The 19,643-nt window shown below is 35.3% G+C and overlaps 2 protein-coding genes and 2 pseudogenes across 4 annotated transcripts; 3 read left to right on the plus strand and 1 right to left on the minus strand.

Annotated features, from left to right (window-relative positions):
- Window positions 1-1,557: 1,557 nt before the first annotated feature.
- LOC105156911 (lipase) lies at window positions 1,558-5,809 on the plus strand (the record flags this gene model as incomplete). Its single annotated transcript, XM_088878788.1, has 11 exons — window positions 1,558-1,739; window positions 1,847-1,935; window positions 2,196-2,293; window positions 2,630-2,695; window positions 2,803-2,850; window positions 2,998-3,065; window positions 3,323-3,395; window positions 3,488-3,649; window positions 4,128-4,322; window positions 4,742-4,830; window positions 5,371-5,809. Coding segments are annotated over 11 exons (1,275 nt in total), but the record flags the coding sequence as incomplete, so codon positions are not given.
- Window positions 5,810-7,551: 1,742 nt separating this feature from the next.
- On the plus strand, window positions 7,552-12,772 carry LOC105156912 (uncharacterized). Of its 3 annotated transcripts, none has more exons than XM_020692968.2 (11): window positions 7,553-7,875; window positions 8,487-8,621; window positions 8,715-8,869; window positions 8,958-9,051; window positions 9,701-9,771; window positions 9,864-9,970; window positions 10,356-10,477; window positions 10,698-10,786; window positions 11,226-11,285; window positions 11,928-12,029; window positions 12,306-12,772. In XM_020692968.2, exons 1-11 carry the CDS (start codon window positions 7,698-7,700, stop codon window positions 12,423-12,425), a joined length of 1,233 nt encoding a protein of 410 aa, XP_020548627.1. In that variant the 5' UTR covers window positions 7,553-7,697; the 3' UTR covers window positions 12,426-12,772. The 3 variants fall into 3 exon arrangements, with proteins under 3 accessions (XP_088735331.1, XP_020548627.1, XP_011071475.1); XM_011073173.3 differs by having other exon boundaries at window positions 7,555-7,875; window positions 8,709-8,869; XM_088879205.1 differs by lacking the exon at window positions 12,306-12,772 and having other exon boundaries at window positions 7,552-7,875; window positions 8,709-8,869; window positions 11,891-12,028.
- Window positions 12,773-14,278: 1,506 nt separating this feature from the next.
- On the plus strand, window positions 14,279-15,894 carry LOC105157061 (beta-D-glucosyl crocetin beta-1,6-glucosyltransferase pseudogene; annotated as a pseudogene).
- Window positions 15,895-15,936: 42 nt separating this feature from the next.
- LOC105156914 (beta-D-glucosyl crocetin beta-1,6-glucosyltransferase pseudogene) lies at window positions 15,937-17,763 on the minus strand (annotated as a pseudogene).
- Between the last annotated feature and the right edge of the window lie 1,880 nt (window positions 17,764-19,643).

The following is a 19,643-nucleotide window of genomic DNA, read 5'->3' on the forward strand; positions in this document are numbered from 1 at the left end:
GTCATTTCCCCAATTATATTAATAATGCATATGGACCCTGGACGACTTCAAAATCTCACATAAATATGGACAAAATGCATAAAACTCCCCTGTGTTTTAAAAAGTCTGCAAAAACAACTCTCTTGTTATGAGAATAGGCTAAAAGCCCCATCCTGTTTTGTTTTAGTCAGCAAAAAACCCCCATTCTGTTAGAAACTAATGGGAGGTGGAGAAGACGCGCGTCTGCTGCGTTTGGTAGTGTTTTTCTGCGATTTAAATTGATATTTAATGACTTTTTGGACCAAAATACCCCTCTATGGGTCTATATAATATGCAAAGGGGTTTTTTGCTTGTTTTGTGTCTTCTTTTGCCATTTCTCACCCTAAAAAAAAATAAGTGTTAAATTTTGCCATATTAAATTTAAGTTTAAATTCAAAGAATTTTATACTTGTTAATTGTTAAATCCAAAATTATTTTAATTAATTAAAATATATGTTTAATTATAGTAATTACCATTGTAATGTATTCTTAATTAGTTAAAATAATTAGTTATTGTAATTATTTAAAATATTCTTAATTAACTAAAATATATTTTAATTAATATAATTAAAATTAATTAAAAAATTAAAAAAAAAAAGAAGAAGAAGTAAGACGGCAAAGCATTCGCGGTGCTCAGCGATCGGAAAACTGAAATGCATGTATAGAGTTGACGAAAATCAGTGGGAGAGGGCTCATTCGATTCGCAAGGAGGAGACGAAGCAATTGGTGGTGGTCCACGACCGTGGGTCGCTCCGGTGACGGCGAATCGACGGCGAAAAGCTTCGGTGGTCGTGGTGGTAGCCCATTGTCTATGATAGATGAAATCCCAAATTGTTTGAGGGGAAATGTTTGCCTCATCAAGAGGATTCGAATGATATGTATGGCGTCCGGTGACTCGCCGTGATGACGCTGGAATTTTAGAGAGAAGATGGCGGTGAAATATTGGGCGTAACTATGGATTTCAAGGGTGCCGTGGTGACGCGTCTGGAGGAATTTCATGACACGAACACTATGGCTGGACCAGTCGTACGACGGCGAGTCGAATGGTGGTAGTCGTGACGGCAGACGCGTCGGCGTTCGGCCGACCGGTGGCAGCGGCGAAGTGGTGGGGGTGGGGTTGTTAGTTTTTATTATAATAATAATAATAATAATAATAATAATAATGGTAATATATATTTTTTTAATTTTAAATTATTTTTTTAAAATCTAACGATTGAGATTAATTGATTAGATCTAACGATCATTATTTGATCAAAGAAGATCCAACGGTCATTAAAATAAGAAATAGTATATATTAAGTAAGGGTATAACGGTCATTTTCTAAAAAATTAACGCCGTTGGTTGGATTTAACGGAGAGGGGGCGATTGAGCTGAATTTTACAAAATACAGGTGGGCTTTTAGCCTATTCTCATAACAAGAGGGTTGTTTTTGCAAACTTTTTAAAACACATGAGGGTTTTATGCATTTTGTCCCATAAATATACTAATAATACTCAAGTCATAAACGATTTCTTCGGGGGCAATTGGGGAATAGTCTGAATTAAACGCATTTCCTTTTCTTCACAGGAAGTTTGTTGTGTCCCTGTCCAATCGGAAAACCGCTCGTCGAACTCATACGATGTCGCGTTGCGTCTTCTGACACTATCTAATACCTATTGCCGGGAAACACATAGCGTTGGTCGAATTGGAGCTCCGAATTTCGATCCGGGCCGTTCAAATTGGTTATTTGCTATGTTGTTTTTATGTTTAATTTTCTATATGAGCATTTACGATCTGGTGAGTTGTCAAATTTGATTGATTGTTTTGCGTTTATGATTATTTCTGGCAGGCATGGGAACGAGGACTTTGCTGATTGTGGGAGTTTTCATATCTTTGTTTGCGTTTTCTTCTTGCAGAGGTATCAATTGGTTAAAAAAGGTTGTGATAAACCTGGTGCATATCGACTTAAGTAGGATGTTAATAGGATTTTATTTCCTTCAAGACATTGATTTCCAGTTGATTGTTGTTTATTAGTGGCTCAACTTTTGAAAAGAGTTCAAGATATTGCTTTTTCAGTTGATAATTTTGTTTTCAATATGCAGGCTTATAATTTTGAATGGTTCAATTTTATTGAAAAGGGTCGTTTTGGATATGCAGTTCAGCATGTGAAATTTTCCAATATTTGCTTTTTGTTGCAGAATTGAACGTGAAGGTGAAGAACAAGCACAAACAGCAACATCAGTTTGCTTCTTACAATCACACGCTTGCGAGAATTTTGGTGCAATATGCCTCAGCTGTAAGTTCAGTCTGAACTGCATTGTGCTATTATTAAGTAGGATGAAATCTCATATATTTGTGTTCGCCAATGCATGGTTGCAGTTGATTCTTTTTTATGCCTGGCCCTGAAGAGAGACATGTAGTAGATGTTGATAGGAGAAAATTTTTAACTAATCCTTTCCGATCAATCAGTTAATTTTCACGCAGTTACTCTGTCTTGGTCAATTGACTTTTTTCCCGTCATAGCTTATGACAATTATGGCAATGGCAGAGTTCCTGATAGTAAGGTGGACATTTGTTTAGTAGTGATAAGCTCTTGACTTATATGACAACTAAACATGTCTTGGGTTTTCAGGTATATATATCTGACTTGACTGAGTTGTTTACTTGGACCTGCTCAAGATGTGGGGGTCTAACTGAGGTAAAGTAATAATACACAGCATTGCTAATGTGAGGTGATGCTACTTGGAGTACTCCATTTTTATCACCCAATGCTCGCATTGATTCCGCTGCATTCTTGGATTTCAGGGTTTTGAAATTATAGAGCTGATTGTCGATGTGCAACACTGCCTACAGGTTTGGAAAATACTATTCCAAGGCTTGCCCTATTTTCCTTTGCCAATTTTTTTTTAAAGTTGTTAGCCCATTTGACAAGGGAGTTCTCTTTCCCTGTTTTCTCATTATAGGTCCTCATACAGGATAACTTATTTATGTCTTTTGCAGGCATTTGTGGGGGTAGCAGCAGATCTTAATGCCATTGTGATTGCATTCAGAGGAACTCAAGAAACCAGGTTCAACCTATCTCTTGTGCTTGATGTACTTCTCATCCCTATTATTAGTTGCTTATCTTAAATTGTTTGTTCATAAATTTATGTATAGTTCTCTGTTGCCAATGCTACTATCTAATGCTGGTCACTGTGAGCTATAATGGAGTATCAGATTCTATAAAGATTTGTTTTATTATCTAAGGCTGATGGTATCCTACAGTGGCGTAATTCTGTTTGACTCTCTCTGTCTGTTCATGTTTATTATGTAATTCTGTTTGCAGTATACAGAACTGGGTGGAAGATTTGTACTGGAAGCAGCTTGATTCTGATTACCCTGGAGTTGATGATGCAAAGGTGTGTCAACAACTAAGTTTATTTCTTTGACAAATGTTTTGGTTTTATGTTTGCATCATATGCATTCATGATATCTCCTTCCTTTTATTCAGGTGCATCATGGTTTTTATTCTGCTTACCACAACACATCATTGAAACCTGGAATTCTAAATGCTGTTCAAGAAGCAAAGGAGTTATATGGAGACATTCAGATTATGGTAACTGGGCACTCGATGGGAGGCGCAATGGCTGCTTTTTGTGGGCTTGATCTCCGTGTAATTATCTACCTTAATTCATTGCCATGATTTGCATATACAATATGCTTGGCTATCTGTGCATGCTATCTGCATTATGTTTATTTTGTCTATTCTTGTCCTATGAGGATAGAAAAAGATGTATGGGTTCTGAAATAGTTCAAAAAATGAACAAATATTTCCAGCAATAGCCTTTTCATGTGTTATAGCGTCAATGTGAAAGCAGAACCTTTAGTTTGAAGTCCTAAAAGTTTGTGTTTTGGTGCTTTCAATATTTTGGCATTTGATAAACTGCACGGCTACGTTTGTTATATGCCCATCTCTATACTATTAGCAGATTCCAGATTTTCTGTGTAGTTATGTCCTGAGCTTATTGTTGAAATGAAGTTTCAACCTTGATTCTATCTCTAGTGCTTGTGATTAGTAAAATGCTGTTCATATTGTTTTTCTCTTTATAATTTGTTGGAGTTTACACTGATAATATATATCATATTCTCAGCTCAGCCTTGGGGAGCAGAATGTTCAGGTTTTGACTTTTGGACAACCAAGGATTGGCAACGCTGCTTTTGCTTCCTACTACAGCCAAGTGGTGCCAAATACCATTCGGGTCACAAATGGACATGATGTTGTACCTCATTTGCCCCCTTACTACTATTATTTTCCTCAGAAGACATATCATCACTTCCCTAGAGAGGTAACAATTTTTGATAGCATAAATGCATAGTTATACATATGATTCTTCATCTTTCCTTGCAGCTATCCATATCTATTTTTTCAGTCTTCATCAGCTTGCCACTTTTCGTGATATATATTCAAGCCCCATTCTCGTGTATTTTATATATTGTCAACATCTTTCTCAAGTAGTTCGCGTGCACTCTTCATTGTTCTCAAGTCTCCTCAATTGTTTATTAAGGCCTGATGCAGAAAAAGTTCCACTCCTGCAAATTCAGATGTTTTGCCTAACATGTCATAGTTTACTAGTTCTATGTTAGTTTTACTATTTTGGTATAAGAAACTTAGACAGCAAATTCACTTGTTTATTATCGTGTATATCTCTTTTCCAAACCTCTGGGTGATTGGTTGTTTCTCGAATAATAAGATCTCGTGTTCTAGGTCTGGCTTTACAATATTGGATTTGGAAGTTTGATTTATACAGTTGAGAAGGTTTGTGATGGTTCAGGTGAAGATCCCACTTGTAGCAGGCAAGTATTTACCTCTTTGCTCTGTTGAAAGTTTACTAATAACTCATATCTTTGAACTTTGGTTGTTTGCTGGGTTTTGTTATTGAATAATATTTCCTATTTCCTCCTAAATCAAGACCGTACAAAGTAGATTTGCTTGTGTGTTTGCTACATCTGTGCCTGTCTCGATGACCACGTATGATACTTTCCTCTAAACCTGTTCACACATTAGTTTGTGTTTGGATTGACAAATTTCTCAAGCTAAGGATTTCAAAATCATGACAACATCTATTGAGTTTGTTTTGAGTTTTTTCATGTTACTACAGATTTCAGATCCTTGAGTCTTGTTATTTTTCCTAGTCATTCACATGGATCTCAATCCACCTAAAATGGAGTTATTTGAAATCCTTCCCTTAATTCAGAAAAGAAAAGGGTGGTTCCCCTGAAATCATAATATTTCTATCCAAACCTTCGCTAATTGTCATTTGTGACCTGTGATTGGGAATGGCTTTATTTCTGATAACTGCTGTCTACATACTTAAAAGTAAAAACCTTTTGCAGATCTGTGAGCGGGAACAGTATCTCCGATCACTTGACATACTATGGTGTCCATATGGGATGTGATGCATCAAGTGGATGCAAAATCATAATGGATCCTCGCGTTGTTGGTTATGGGAAAACTGATCAAGAGGGCAACTTAATCTTATCCAGGGATCCCTCAAGGTCTATTTTGAAACTTAAAACCGATGAAAGCAGCTCTTCGTAATGTTAATCTGGAGAAACTGCGCCAAGTTTTGGAGAAAAATGAAGAGAAAACTGAGCAGATGAGCAAATTTGGCTTGGATGCTTTGCCTCAAGATGGCCTTGTTTGGGAAGAGCATGTGTATATATGATTTGTGAATATCTATGTAGACTGTCTGTATTTAATTGGAATTCATGTGTATATATGATTTGTGAATAACTGTACCTGGTGTAATGTAAATAGATTTATTGTTCTTTATATTGCTGATATTGCAGTTTGAATTCCCTTGATGAACTTAAATACTTAAGATAAATATATATATTTTTTAATATAAAAAGAGAAAGAGGGACCAACAATTTATTTTTTAGCTTGTGCAGTCCATCACTATAAATTGTTCAGTTTATTTAAATAAATAAGGATAAATTACATCACGCTTATATGATATTCCACATAATTATGAGGATTCTCTTGTTATTTAGAAATTATAAAAATTTCTTAATTTTAATAGTCATAAAATAAATAGCTTAATTCGTTAGTTTTTATAAAGTTATTTATTTATTTTTTTATGATGAACTAACTGAAATTAAGTGTTCCTTTTTACAAATTTTTAATTTTTCCATTCGTTTTTGAATTTTTATAACTATTTATTTTTTTTAAATAAAAAAATACAACAATTGATAATTTCATGTCTTCACCCAAATATTACACAACTTTATCGAATATCAGGAGAGTATCAGCGAATCTTTAAACTACAAAAAAATATTTGTTAATCATGCCAAATCTTATGAAAGATTGTCATAATTTACCCAATAAATTCAATACCTGTTTATCTGCCTAATCAATTGTTTTCCATTTCTTTCTATCTTGGGACTAATGTGAGTATTCGTCTCAACATATTAACTGATTTTTCCCTATAACAATTTAAGTTTTTAGATAAGTTGGTATTTTAACATGGCATTAAAGTTTTAAGTCGAACATAATATTTGGATTTGAATTTTATTGCTACTCATTTATAAAAAAAAATTTACATGTATGATTGACGCTCAACGGGGATGATAAAATATTAAATATGTTTTTTCTAACAACTTAAATTTTTAGATGGGACGTCATTGTACAGTTTTTGTTTCTCAAGTTAAAACAATTTAAATTGTCAATTGCTTGTTTTATATTTAAATTTATAAAGTTAAATACAATAAAGTGTTGGGTTATACGAGGGATCTATGCAAACAAATTAAAATAATACTTAAACCAAATAAATATAATTTTATGGGATAAATACATCCTTCTTCCTTAAAATTTGGTATAATTATGAGTAGATCTCTTATAATTGAAAAATCATATATATTGTCATGATGCTTATTTTCTCTAACAAAAAAATTCCTCAATTTGTCAAAATTAATGGAATTTATTGATACTAGCATAAAAATTGAATGACAATTGGTATTGACACGTAGATAGATTGATTTATTAATGGCCTTTTGTAGGTTAAATATTTCTTTTTATAACCAAACTAATATCACAAGTGTGAAGATATACTTTCTTATATGCATTAACGTATGAAAATATAAAAGGATATTTGGCCAAAATTTTTTTATCTAACTTGGAAAAGTCATTAATAAGTCAATCAGGGTGTAAAAATGATTTTTATTCAATTTTAAATTTTGTGAATTTTGACTAATTGAAAGATCTATTTATTGAACGAAAACAAACCTTAGAGGTATTAAATATAATTTTTTAAATTATAGGGAGTTTCGCATAATTACACAAAGATAGTATAATTATTATTGTATTATTGCATTTAATTTACCAAAAAGAAAAAGAAAGAAATTCATAGATGCGTCAAAGAATGGTTTAAGTGGGCTATAATATCAATATCTGGCCCAATATTATTTTCCCAAAACCTAAGCCCAAGACCAAGCCCACATTCTAAACAGAGGAGGCCCAACTGGATTCTATGCTCTGTTAATTAGAGAACGCCAGAGCCAAATTATTCATATTCCATTTTTAAACAACAGCGACTTTGGTGCACACTGGAGGTAATTGGATCGGAAAAAGCAGTAGAGAATCGCAGTGTAACGCCTCGTTTGGCAAATTGGGAAAGGCAGCCATTTCCCAACTCTCTCTCTCTCTCTCAGTGTATCAGAAAATGCAAGCTATTGGAGTACTGTCGAAATCACGCCGAGTGGCTAGGGTTTTGGAAAACCCCTCGCGGAGTCTATTCAACTCGGCGGAACGAGTCAAGTCTTCTCAGCAGGGTTTGGCTATTGAAAATGCTGACTCTCTTCCTCTACGCCGCCGCTTTCACTACGCCGCCTTGCTCTCCGGTACTTTTATCGTGCTTTTTGTTTTCTTTTCCCGGTGGTAGTAATCTGTAAAAATGAAAACAACGATAAGAGTGAGGAACAAAAATAATGTAATAGTTTGAAATGAAGTTTTGAAGATTATGCTTTTGGTGAAGAAAGCAGAGGATTGAATTTAGTTCAGTTGAGTAGATTAGTAATATAGTGGTTTTCTAAAAATTGTCTTTTTGGTTTTCGTCTTACTAAAAAATCATGTTAAATGTGTAGAATTTAGAAAGAAGAAATGCATAACATGTAGATGTTTGTATGTCTGAATAGAGTTTTATGTACACAATTCGTGCGTGTCTTTGAATATTTGATATTTTGTAAATATATTATGAATCATCCATAATTTTCTGATGATCCTTGAATTAGTCAAAGAATTAATCATGGAATTGTTTGTTTCTGTGATTTTGTATCTTACTGAAAGGTTTACAGTAGTTGATAAGCCTTAAACAAATAAATAAACACACACATATATATTGTCCTTTCTTGTGTGCTTAGTTGCTCATATGCATGTGGTTAGAAAGTTTTATTGTTTCTATGCAGTTTTATATATGCAAACTAATTTTCTTATTTGGATGTGAAATTTGCAGCCAACATCCTTAGAAGTTGTTCACAAATTGAACTAAATCATAAAAAAGAATTTATCCAAATTCCATCTTCATCAATGGTGATGCCAACTAGACTCTTTTCTTCGGAAGCACAAGAGATTGGAAATGATACTGCAGGTGGGTATTTTGTTTTTTCTGTCTTTAAGTGGTTTATAAAATTTGAAGTTTGAATTTATTTAGTATGACGAGGCCATTTCGTTTTAGATGCAGAGACAGTCAAGACAGTCTATGATAAGATGCTGAACTGTATTGTGGAGAGAAGAACTGCACCTCCAAATGCTTGGTTGTGGTCAATCGCTGCTAAATGTTCTACCCATGAAGATATTAAGCTCCTATTCGATATTTTGCAGAAACTTCGTACATTTGTTAGTGTTATCGATCTCAGTGCTCTGCATTAGCTTAACTATTTCTATTTGTAGGTTTATTTATATTTTGTTTTTTTGTGGGCTGCAGAAACTCTCCAATCTTCGGATACACGATGATTTTAACAGTGCGCTTTGCAGGGAAGTTACAAAGGCCTGTGTTCGTGCAGGGGCTATTGACTTTGGTAGGAGGAATATGATATTCCTTGTATAATTGATGTGGTTTATTACTTACTAGGTGATAGCTATGATGTGCAGTGCATAGCAAAATTAGGAACTCCAAATGTTGTACTTGTGTGGAGTAAACTGAGATTTCTTACTTAGCCGAGCTCTATGTCACTTGTAGTTTCTTTTCCATGTGGATGCCAGAGAATGGTATCCCGCACCAAATCTCGTGCTCATGGCAAAGCATATCTCCTTTTTCATAACCTTTCCTGTATTCACGAATGCGCTTTCTCGATTCTCACAAGAATAAAATTGTGGTAATTTGTAAGCATGAGGTGCCAAATGTGGGAACTCACCATACTTAGAAATTATGGACTTTCTAGAATTCATGGGATAGAAGGATTTTACTGCTAGTACTTGGCATCAATATATCATTCTGCCTTATCTGTTTGGAGCACAAGAAAGGCAATTTTTAGCATATCATGGTTGACAATTTTCTTGGTTAAAGTCCATGCCTTGAGAATGGATTTTGTGCCATTTGATGTTTTCTTGTAACCTTGTATTCATGATTTCTTTTGATGGTGTGGCATGAGAGTTCTCTTTCTCTTTTGTTTTGGTTATGTTCTTGTTGTGTTTTTCTTGTGACCAAATCTATGGTATTACTTGCAGGCATGAAGACATTGTGGAAGCATAATTTATTTGGATTGACTCCTGACATTGGATCTGCACATCATCTGCTGGTATGTAAGTGTTATTCTGAGGTTTTGTTTTGTCTATATTGTGTTTCCATTGTTGAATAGAGATAGATAAAAAGGCTCATTTATGGCTGCAGTCATATGCTAAACAGCATAATGATGTGAAACTCATGGTTAAACTATTGAAACTTATGAAGAAGAATGATTTACCTTTTCAACCTGGCACGGCAGATATTGTTTTCAGGTATACATTAATTAGAAATTCTTCCAGTTTTCATTATCTTCTAGACCTACTTGTCTTAAGAACTTTCTGCATGTAATCTTTCACTTTCTCAGGACTCTTGTTTTGTATGTTCTCTACCACAAGTCTAACGTGTTTGTTTTAAGACGAGCTTCATAAACAGACATACATATACCTTTAAGAGTGGTTGCTGAAGGATATTATCTGGTTCCTGTATTACAGAGAAATGATGATAGTCTTAGTTTTGGTGCTAGTTGTTCAGCATTTCCCGTGTTTCTTTGTTCTTACAGAAGTTTGTCCTTACAGAAGTTTGTTCTTTTCCCCCATCGTCCTCCACCTCTCCACTTGGTTCTTCAAAAAATTTCCTACTTCATTTTCCTTGTTTCAGCATTTGTTATAGCACGGACAGATTGGGTTTGACGACTAAACATGCGAAAAGGTTTGTGAAGTCTGGGGTAAACCTTAGACAGACTTCCTTCGACCTGTTGATGGAATTTGCTGCCAGAAAAGGTTAGACAGTCTGCTTTTGGGCCATAGAATCCATTTGCTTGATATTTTACTTCTTTTCTCCTTTGTTGTGATTGGCTAATTTATAGGTGTTTGATACGGTCATAGAATCTCATTCTGCACATGGTTCCGTGATACATCATCTCTATGCTATGATCTGATAATTTGCTTAAGCCAAAATCATCTTAGTGATGCATAGACAATTTCATTTCTTTCTTTGCAGCTGATCTTAAATCCTTATGGAAGATTGAGAAGTGGAGATCAAAAGCTATGAAAAAGCATAGTCTTTCCACTGGGTTTTCCTGTGCTAAGGTAATGGATTTCTTGTCCCCGTGGATATTTGTTAGTCTGCTGTTGAAAATTATCAGTATTTTGTGCTAGCTAACACAATTTTTTATGTTCTACCACAGAAGATATGCTCATTTATTTCTAATGTGAATTTTACTCTTGTAATAAAAGAATGACATTTATCATTCTTTACTGCAATAATGTATGTCAAGATTGCAGATTGCAACATTCATTTATGGTGCTGTATCAACCGAAAATGGTTGAGTACATTATTTCTCTTATTGATTCAGACATTCTTGCTAGTTGTGAGTTGTAATAACTGAAGGCATTTGGTTGGAATGATTTCCACTAAGTGAAAAATGTGTATTAAGCTTTGCAGCTTGGTTTCTCTTTGATATAATACATTGAGGCATGCATACATATTTGAGCATTAAGTTGGAATTGATCTTGATGTTGTTGGTAGGGTTTCCTTCTTGAGCATAAGCCTGAAAGTGCTGCAGCAATCATTCAAGTACTATATCAGGTAAGTTCATGTCTTGATTGAATTTTTTGCTGTAGTAACACAAACTCATGCATACCTTAATGGGTGCACACCTGTAGTTTTAGGTCAAGCTAGAACTCACCTTTATATTAAAGTCAGTGTTAAATGGATTAGATGTGAACCTAGAAAGGTCCAAATCATTGAGGACAGAAATGCATTTGCTTGAAAAATGCCTATTGTTTTATTAGTATGCTATGCTGAGATTGTGATCATCAAAATTTGGTGGATTTTCCACAGGATTAGAGACTTAACTATTGGAAGTTTAGGATTGGTGATTATACTGGAAAAACTGATTGCATGTGGTGATATCTACTCGATATGATGTTCTTTTCTTAACAGCTGTAACCCTGGCCCGCATATTGCAATTTTCTTATAGTATATATTATGTTTTAGAGAGTAAGGTGTAACAAGGTTCCAAAACACGAGCATGAAAACTATCTGTTTGATCTTTTACATAAGATGACCAAATTTTTATTTAATATAACTTCCACCTGATACAGAAAATGATTTTCAAAACAACGGATGTGATTATTTGTTTCAGCGTCTTGCTTCAATCCTACCTTCCCCTCCTATTTCAATATTTTCAGGAATATTTTGGTGAGTAAATATCAATTTTATGAACAGACTCTACCTGAAGCAAAGAGGCCAACTGTTATGGTTGAACTTCAAAAGCTAGTGAGTGAATGGCCTTTGGAAATTATAAAGCACCAAAAAGAGGACAGAAAGGTATGAACACCCTCTTTATTTTTACTCTTAAGAAAGGATTCTGATGTTTCTTTTTGTGGAGGAAATTTGGACGACGTCTGTGATTGATTTCCATCTCTATCACAGCCAAACTCAAAACACACACACAAAAAAAAAATATCAAGACACATTTTAGACATACACATAAATATACACGTAGAAAACATTGGTGATATGGTGGTAGATAAAATTAGCATTTGGATGAGTCGTGACAATCGATGCATGTACCAAGAAGTCATATTTTGTTGTCTTGGCCAGGCATTTGCCGCAGCATTACAAAATGATATTTCTGCACTGATCAATGCTTTACCAAGCTTGGGTGTGGAGGCAAACGTCTCCATGCAAGATTTAACTGGAAAGGAAGCGGTTCTGTCTTAGAAGTCCAGTCGGTCGAGTATATTAGCTTCGAATAGCTAAGAAGCATTTTTCGCTCAGTTCTGCGAGACGGACCATCCAAGTGGTATTCTCTCTGTGCCAAGCTGTAGGAGGCATTCAAGTAATCCGTGACGCTCCATTGAAAGTTCCATACTTGAGAAGCTTAAATAACACCAAATGCACCAAATGCACAAGCCAGTTTTGCTCTATTACTTCAAATTATAGCAGTAATCTTATAATGTTCCACTGTTCATGAGCCCATGTAGTTATTTTGATTCTAAGGTCAACCGGGGAAAAGCTAACGTTTCGAGTTTTTCTCTTAGCTGTTTACATATTGAGGTTTTCTCTTACGCTGCGTTTCCTGTGTCCTTAATTAGTGCTTATCTCGTATTCTCTTATTTTAGATGCCTATTTACTTATATTTGGGTTTGGATTTGTGATGTAAAACATTATAAGGGTAATGGAACAGGATATGGGAGTAGCTACCTTTATAATCTTCATAGCTCAAGGGTGGTCTTAGATTCCTATTACCCTATTAGGGTAGCTCTTTATTGAAGTATTTACATAGGCCTCGTTTGGTTCGGCAGATAGAGATTAGGTGGGATGATAAATTGAATGATAATTAATTCATCATCCATTACATGTTTGGTTTGACGTGTTGTGATGTATGATATCCCATTTGATAATACCATTCCGTATCTGATTGAAAGGATTACAAAGTACAATTAAATGTAAACATGGGTTATCTTTTTTCAGGTATTTTTTTTTAACATTGTAGTTTGTGAATAATTACAAAAAGATAGAAAAAAAACCTTTCAAATATTTATTGAAATACAATGTATAATTTACATGAAGTAAACGAGCTCATAGGGTACAAAATAGGGTTAGGAACCCCTAAAGCACTGAATATAGCCAGTTAATGCCCTCGAGGAACTTTAGGAAGGGATGTAGGCTTTTTCTATGAGGTCTTTCAATGGATAAAATTGAATGGATTAGGTATTCTGATAATTTTAAAATTTAATAAAAATGCTATACTAAATCTCTCAACTTATAAAATAATTGTCGAATTTAAAAATTAGGGTAAATTACAACCATCTTTCATGAGGTTTATCATAATTATGAATATTTTTTTGTTGTTTGAAAAATTACGAATATCCTCTTCTAATGTTTGATGAAATTATGTAATTTTTGGATGAAGGTATGAAATGTCGACTTTACACCTACTGTATTTTTAATTTTTTAAAAAAAAATTAAAAACTTATTAAAAAATTTAATTGGGTGGATGAAAATTTTTAAAAATTATAAAAAGATTATCTACTTAATCCATAAAAAAATCATAAAATTCTAAAAAATATAATAGAATTATAATTTTTATTCTACAAGGGTATTTTAATTAGTTCATCATAAAAATTGGATGAAAACCTAACGGATTGAGCTGATTGTTAGACGTTTGTTAAAATTAGAGGGTATCTGTAATTTTTTAAATAATGAGAAGGTATTTATAATTATGAAAAATATCATTATAATTTACCCTTAAAAATTATATTTTTTGGTATTTGACACTGTCTGTCAGGCTAGAACTTAGTGGTGATGTTCTCAAGGAAGAAAAATACTATGAAACCTATGTCAGGCTCTTGGGTTTCTCTCTTAATATTTCTCTTGAAACTGTGGTTTTGTCGTTTAGAATAGAAAATTCAATTTAGATCCTCCAGGATGCGGGCCGACCTGCCGAGAAGCGCATCGGGCCTGCAGGACGGGAGGAGCTTTCAGACTTTAAATTTTCATGATGAGCAACATACACAATGACGCGTATAAAATTTTTCCTAAATAAAATATATAATATCATTTTTGCACACGTGTTATGCGTATATTTAATGAATTAGAAGATGTAATAGGGTTTGCATCCAAAAATCCATATATAGTTCTTACAAATCTTCCTCAAAATTAGTTGTTGAAAGATTGAAACAAGAAAAGAGAGATCAAAGGCTGTTTTCTCACACAATTCATGGCTATTTTCAAAGTACTGATGTTCCCATGGCTGGCTCATGGACATGTCTTCCCCTTTCTTGAACTAGCCAAAGCCCTCTCCAACACAAACATCTTCCACATATATTTCTGCTCAACATCTATCAATCTTGAATCAATCAGAAACAATCTCAACCAACACTCATCATCATGTGATTATCATCTTTCAATTGAACTGATTGAACTCCATCTGCCACCCCACCCTCACCTCCCCCCACACTACCACACCACCAAGAACATACCTCCCGCCCTCATGCCTACCCTCATGCACGCCTTTCAGCTCTCCGCCTCTACATTTTCCGACATAATTACTCGTCTCAAACCCGACCTGCTTATCTACGACGGGTTCCAGCCCTGGTCGGCAAAGCTCGCGTCGTCTCAAGGAATCCCTGCGGTCTATTTTGCTCTAACGGGATCGACTGCCATCTCATTTTTTCATCATTTGTATGTGCACAAGACTTCTGATACTTTCCCTTATCCGGCAATATACCTGAATGAGTACGAGAAACGAGACCTGATCGCTCAGGGGGCGACGATCAAAGTTCAAGACGTTGATGAAGGGTTTGCTTTTGGTGTCCTTAAACTGTCTTGCGACATTGTCTTGATAAAGAGCTGCTGCACGGGGATTGAGAGGAAGTACATTGACTATCTCTCCACATTGTGCAAGAGGAGAATTGTGCCTGTTGGTCCACTTGTTCAAGAAAATGCAGCTGATCATGAGACTGATTCATGGATTTTGAATTGGCTAAGCAAGAAAAGCAAATCGTCAACTCTATACATCTCATTTGGCAGTGAAAACTACTTCTCCAAGGACCAAATTCGAGAGATAGCAAAAGGGTTAGAGCTGACCAAAGTTAACTTCATTTGGGTGGTTAGATCACCTGTCGGAAGTGACCAGATTAATGTAGAAGAAGCATTGCCTGAAGGGTTCATCGATCGGGTGAAAGAGAGAGGTGTGTTGGTGCAAGAATGGGCACCACAAGCTGCAATCTTGGCAAGTCCAGCGGTGGCTGGATTCATGAGCCATTGCGGTTGGAGTTCCATAACGGAGAGCGTATATTTTGGCATTCCGGTTGTGGCGGTGCCATTGAAACTCGACCAGCCGGTGAATGCTAGGCTGGTTGTGGAGGCTGGATTTGGGGTGGAGGTGGTGAGGGATGAGAAGGGGATGTTTGATGGAGAAGGGGTGGGAACAGCTGTAGATGAAGTGATGTTAGGGGAGAGTGGAGAAAGGCTTAGGAAGAGAGTTAGAGAGTTGAGTGAGAAAATCAAATTGCAGGAAGATGAAAGGTGTTCTGGAGTAGTAGAGGAGTTGTCAAGAATTTGTGTGAAGAAATCAGCTTGTTCTTGAGTGGATTGGATTTTTGTTCTACTTCATTTAACATACACATGCTATGTGTAAATTTATTTATTTTTTAAATAAAATACATGATGCCATCTTTGTATATATGATGTGTGTATATTAAATACAATATAAGATGGAATAGGATTTGCAACAACAAATCTAATCCCATTCTTACTACATACAAATCACTACAAGTGTTTCGACATTTACTATATAATTGATTCCGATTTGACCAAATTAAATTCGAATTAAAATGTCTCCAAGAACAACAAAGAACTACAAGAACTAGTTGGTCTTAGTACTCTTTAATCTTTATTCTTGAGACAAAGCTGCCACAAACCCTCAGCTACTTCATCCAATTCTCGATCCTCTTCCATCTTCATCTTCTCACTCAATTCCTGAGCTCTCTGCCTGAGCCCTTCTCCGCTCGTCTCCGCAACCACTTTCTTTATGGCCTTCGCTATCTCCTCTCCCTTATACACTCCGTTTTCATCCCTCACCACTTCCACACAAGCACCAGCCTCTACTAACATCCTACAATCTATAAACATGTTGAGTTTCATGGGCATACCTATCACTGGAACCCCAAAATATACGCTCTCGTTCAAAGAACTCCATCCACAATGGCTCACAAAACTTGCAGTACTTTGATGCACTAGAATTCTAGCCTGTGGGGCCCACCCCAACACGACGATCCCTCTCTCTTTTACCCTTTCAAGAAACCCCTTTGGAAGTGCATCTTCAACACTAATTTCCTTCTCCCCAAGAGGGAACCTAATTACCCATATGAAGTTAGCATCACAAAGCTCAAGCCCTTTTGCTATTTCCTCTATTTCTTGCTTGGACAAGAAGTACTCACTCCCAAAAGAGATGTACACAGTTGAATGCTGTTTTTTCTTACTTAGCCATTCCATGATGTCTGAATACTTCTCCTCCTCCTCATCATCTTTGTTAACATCTGCAACAAGTGGACCAACAGATAGTAGTTTTCGATGGCAAACAGCAGAAACATAGTCTATATACTTCCCTTCGAGCCCCCTACTTGTCTTAAGCAGGGCAATATCAGTAGACAACCTGTAATTCACAAACACAACATCTTCGTCCTCCTCAAAAACATTATAGTACAAGAACTGAAAGAAACCATCCAAACTTTTCTTTTCATGATCATCGCCAAGACACAATTCTTGAAACCGAAAATCACCACCCGGAAGACGACGAACGTAGTGGTGATAGGTATACGACCTCGTGGCTGCTCCAAGTGGGGCAAAATGAACAGCAGGAACACCTTGAGAAGAAGCAAGTCTGGCAGCCCAAGGTTGGAAGACATCGAATATGACCAGGTCGGGTTTTAGAGTAGTGATAATGTCTGAGAAGCTGGATTTTGCTGTCTGAAGGGCTTTGATGAGGGTGAAGACAAGATCTGAGGGGAGATTCTTGGTTGTGTGGTAGTGTGGGGGGAGTTCATGGGATGGCTGTAAATGGAGTTGTACCACTTGTATGGATTCCGATAAGTTGTTGTTGTGAATGAAAGCGTTGATTGAAGTGAAATTGATGGGAGTTGAGCAGAGGTATATGTGGAAGTTCTTCCTGATTAAGAGTCTTTTGGACAGCTCAAGATAGGGAAATATATGGCCATGAGCCAACCATGGGAACATCAGAATCCTGAAAGTAGTTGTTTGAGAGTCCATGAATAAGGATTTGGGGGCTTCTTGAATTGAATTGGATTGGAGGATGATATTTCAGGTGAATTGTTTGACTTCTAATCCCTCTTATGCTGCTTTGTTTGCCGCCGACACTAAAGCTTCGTCTGGTTGGAGAGACAAGGGGAAGTGGATAGGGGATGGCAAATAATACAGAAAAAAGTAAGGGCCAATCTGCATTTCACCCTCTATATTTTTAAAGTTCAGCTAACAATTCTCCTATGTTTTAAAAAAAGCAAAAAATCTTCGTGATTTCTAAAATTCTGCACAAAATCCTCCTTTTGTTAGAAACTAACAGAAGGGGTGCACTCGCAGGTGGTGTAGGCGAGTATGATTTTTCGTTGCTATTAATTGACAAAAATACCATATATTGTGTTTAAAATTACTATGATCAAATATATTTGCTTCAGATAATTTTGTTCTTAAATATATTTATTTAAATATCAAAATACAAAAAAATGTATATTTTTTTTATAAATTTATAATTTTAAATAAAATAATTAAATTAAAATCACAATAACAAAAAATAGTATACCAAGTTTATTTTTTAAAATTTAAATATTATATCAATGTAAATGTTCATAAACAATAACAATTATATTTTATTAACTAAATTAAATTAGTATTTAATTTTATATATATTTTAATAAATTATTTACTAGAAATAATTTTAATTTTAAATTACTAGTATATGTATTTAGAATGAAAATTTTAATACTTTCTTTCACTATTTTAAATTTTAAAATTTAGATCAATTTTTCCTTATCATTTTTAAAAATTTTCTTTTTCTTAAATTAATTTTTAAATTTATTAAAAATAAGTAAAAAAATTTGGGCGACAACGATGGTCGAGTCGCCATCACTCAAAGCTCCACTGCAATGATCGCCCAAATTTCCCTAGACAACCACTACGTCACACTCGTCCAGGTTGCTGGGTGGCGCGGGTTGGGGTTGGGTGACGGGTGGAAGGGGGTCTGGTGGCAGGTGGTGGGAGGGGTGTGGAGGTAAATTTTATTATTTTGTATTTTTATATAAATAATATTTTATATTTATTGATATAATATATATCAAAATTTATTGAATCTTGACCTTAATAATTTTTATTTAACGTCGAGATTTATTGATTAAATTCTACCGCTGTTATGCAATAAAAAAAATCGAATGTTCATGAAAATAAGAAATAATATATAATTGAAGGGTATAATGGTCTTTTGATAAAAAAATTAACAAGGTTGGGAATCAAAATTATCTTCCTCCTGCCAAAAGGGGAAGCAAAAAGTTGTGGGCCTCTTTCCAAGATAAGAAAGGCCATCTTGTGCTAGTTCATGCACTACCACAAGTTATAATGCAACTATTTTTGCCTTTTATAAATAATTGATTTGACAATTTCATCAAATTTATGAATTTTCATGGGAATTTTTAAAACTCACCGGATTTCCCCATGTGTCACGTGCATAGAATTGGTAACTTACCTTGAGAAAAGTCTCCGATTAATAAAAATTGATAAGTTAATGAATTAATCACATCAATTATTCACAAGACCAAAACTAGGGGTTAATTATATAAATATTATTAAATAAAATAAATTATATAAATATAATTTATTTAAAACATATAAATAAAAATTAGTACTTACTATAATTTGTATAGATTATGTCTAGTGGTACGCCTCTTTTACCACGTGGACGATGTGGTCGTGCCCCGCTAGTTCCGTGCCATCTGATGCTTTCTATGTTGGGGAAGCAGCGTTTTGACCACCTCCACCACCTGACAGGGCCGGACCTTCAACCGCCGTGGAGACTCCAGATGATGTTGGACCATTTGCTGCGACACCGACAGTCGAGGTGGTTGCACAACTGTCTTCCACACCAGTGGCTAATTCTGCTCGTTTGTGGGCTATTCCTCCAGCACCACCAACAGTCTCTCCACCATTAGCCCGCTTGTTTATCAGCCTCGATGATTCGAGGTAAGTTTGTTTATGAATATTTTTTTAGTATTATTTTATTTTGAAAATCACTAATTAATATGTTCTTTCAGGTTTGACTGCAAATTCCACAAGCGCATCAATGAGGTGGTGCCAGCACACTTTTCCTACCCTTAGTGATGTTTGAGATAGGTGCCACCAGAGCACTTTTGGCTCGAGAGCATAAAG

Source organism: Sesamum indicum, linkage group LG3, assembly GCF_026168435.1.
Source record: "Sesamum indicum cultivar Baizhima isolate 11 linkage group LG3, ASM2616843v1, whole genome shotgun sequence".
Lineage (NCBI taxonomy): Eukaryota > Viridiplantae > Streptophyta > Magnoliopsida > Lamiales > Pedaliaceae > Sesamum > Sesamum indicum.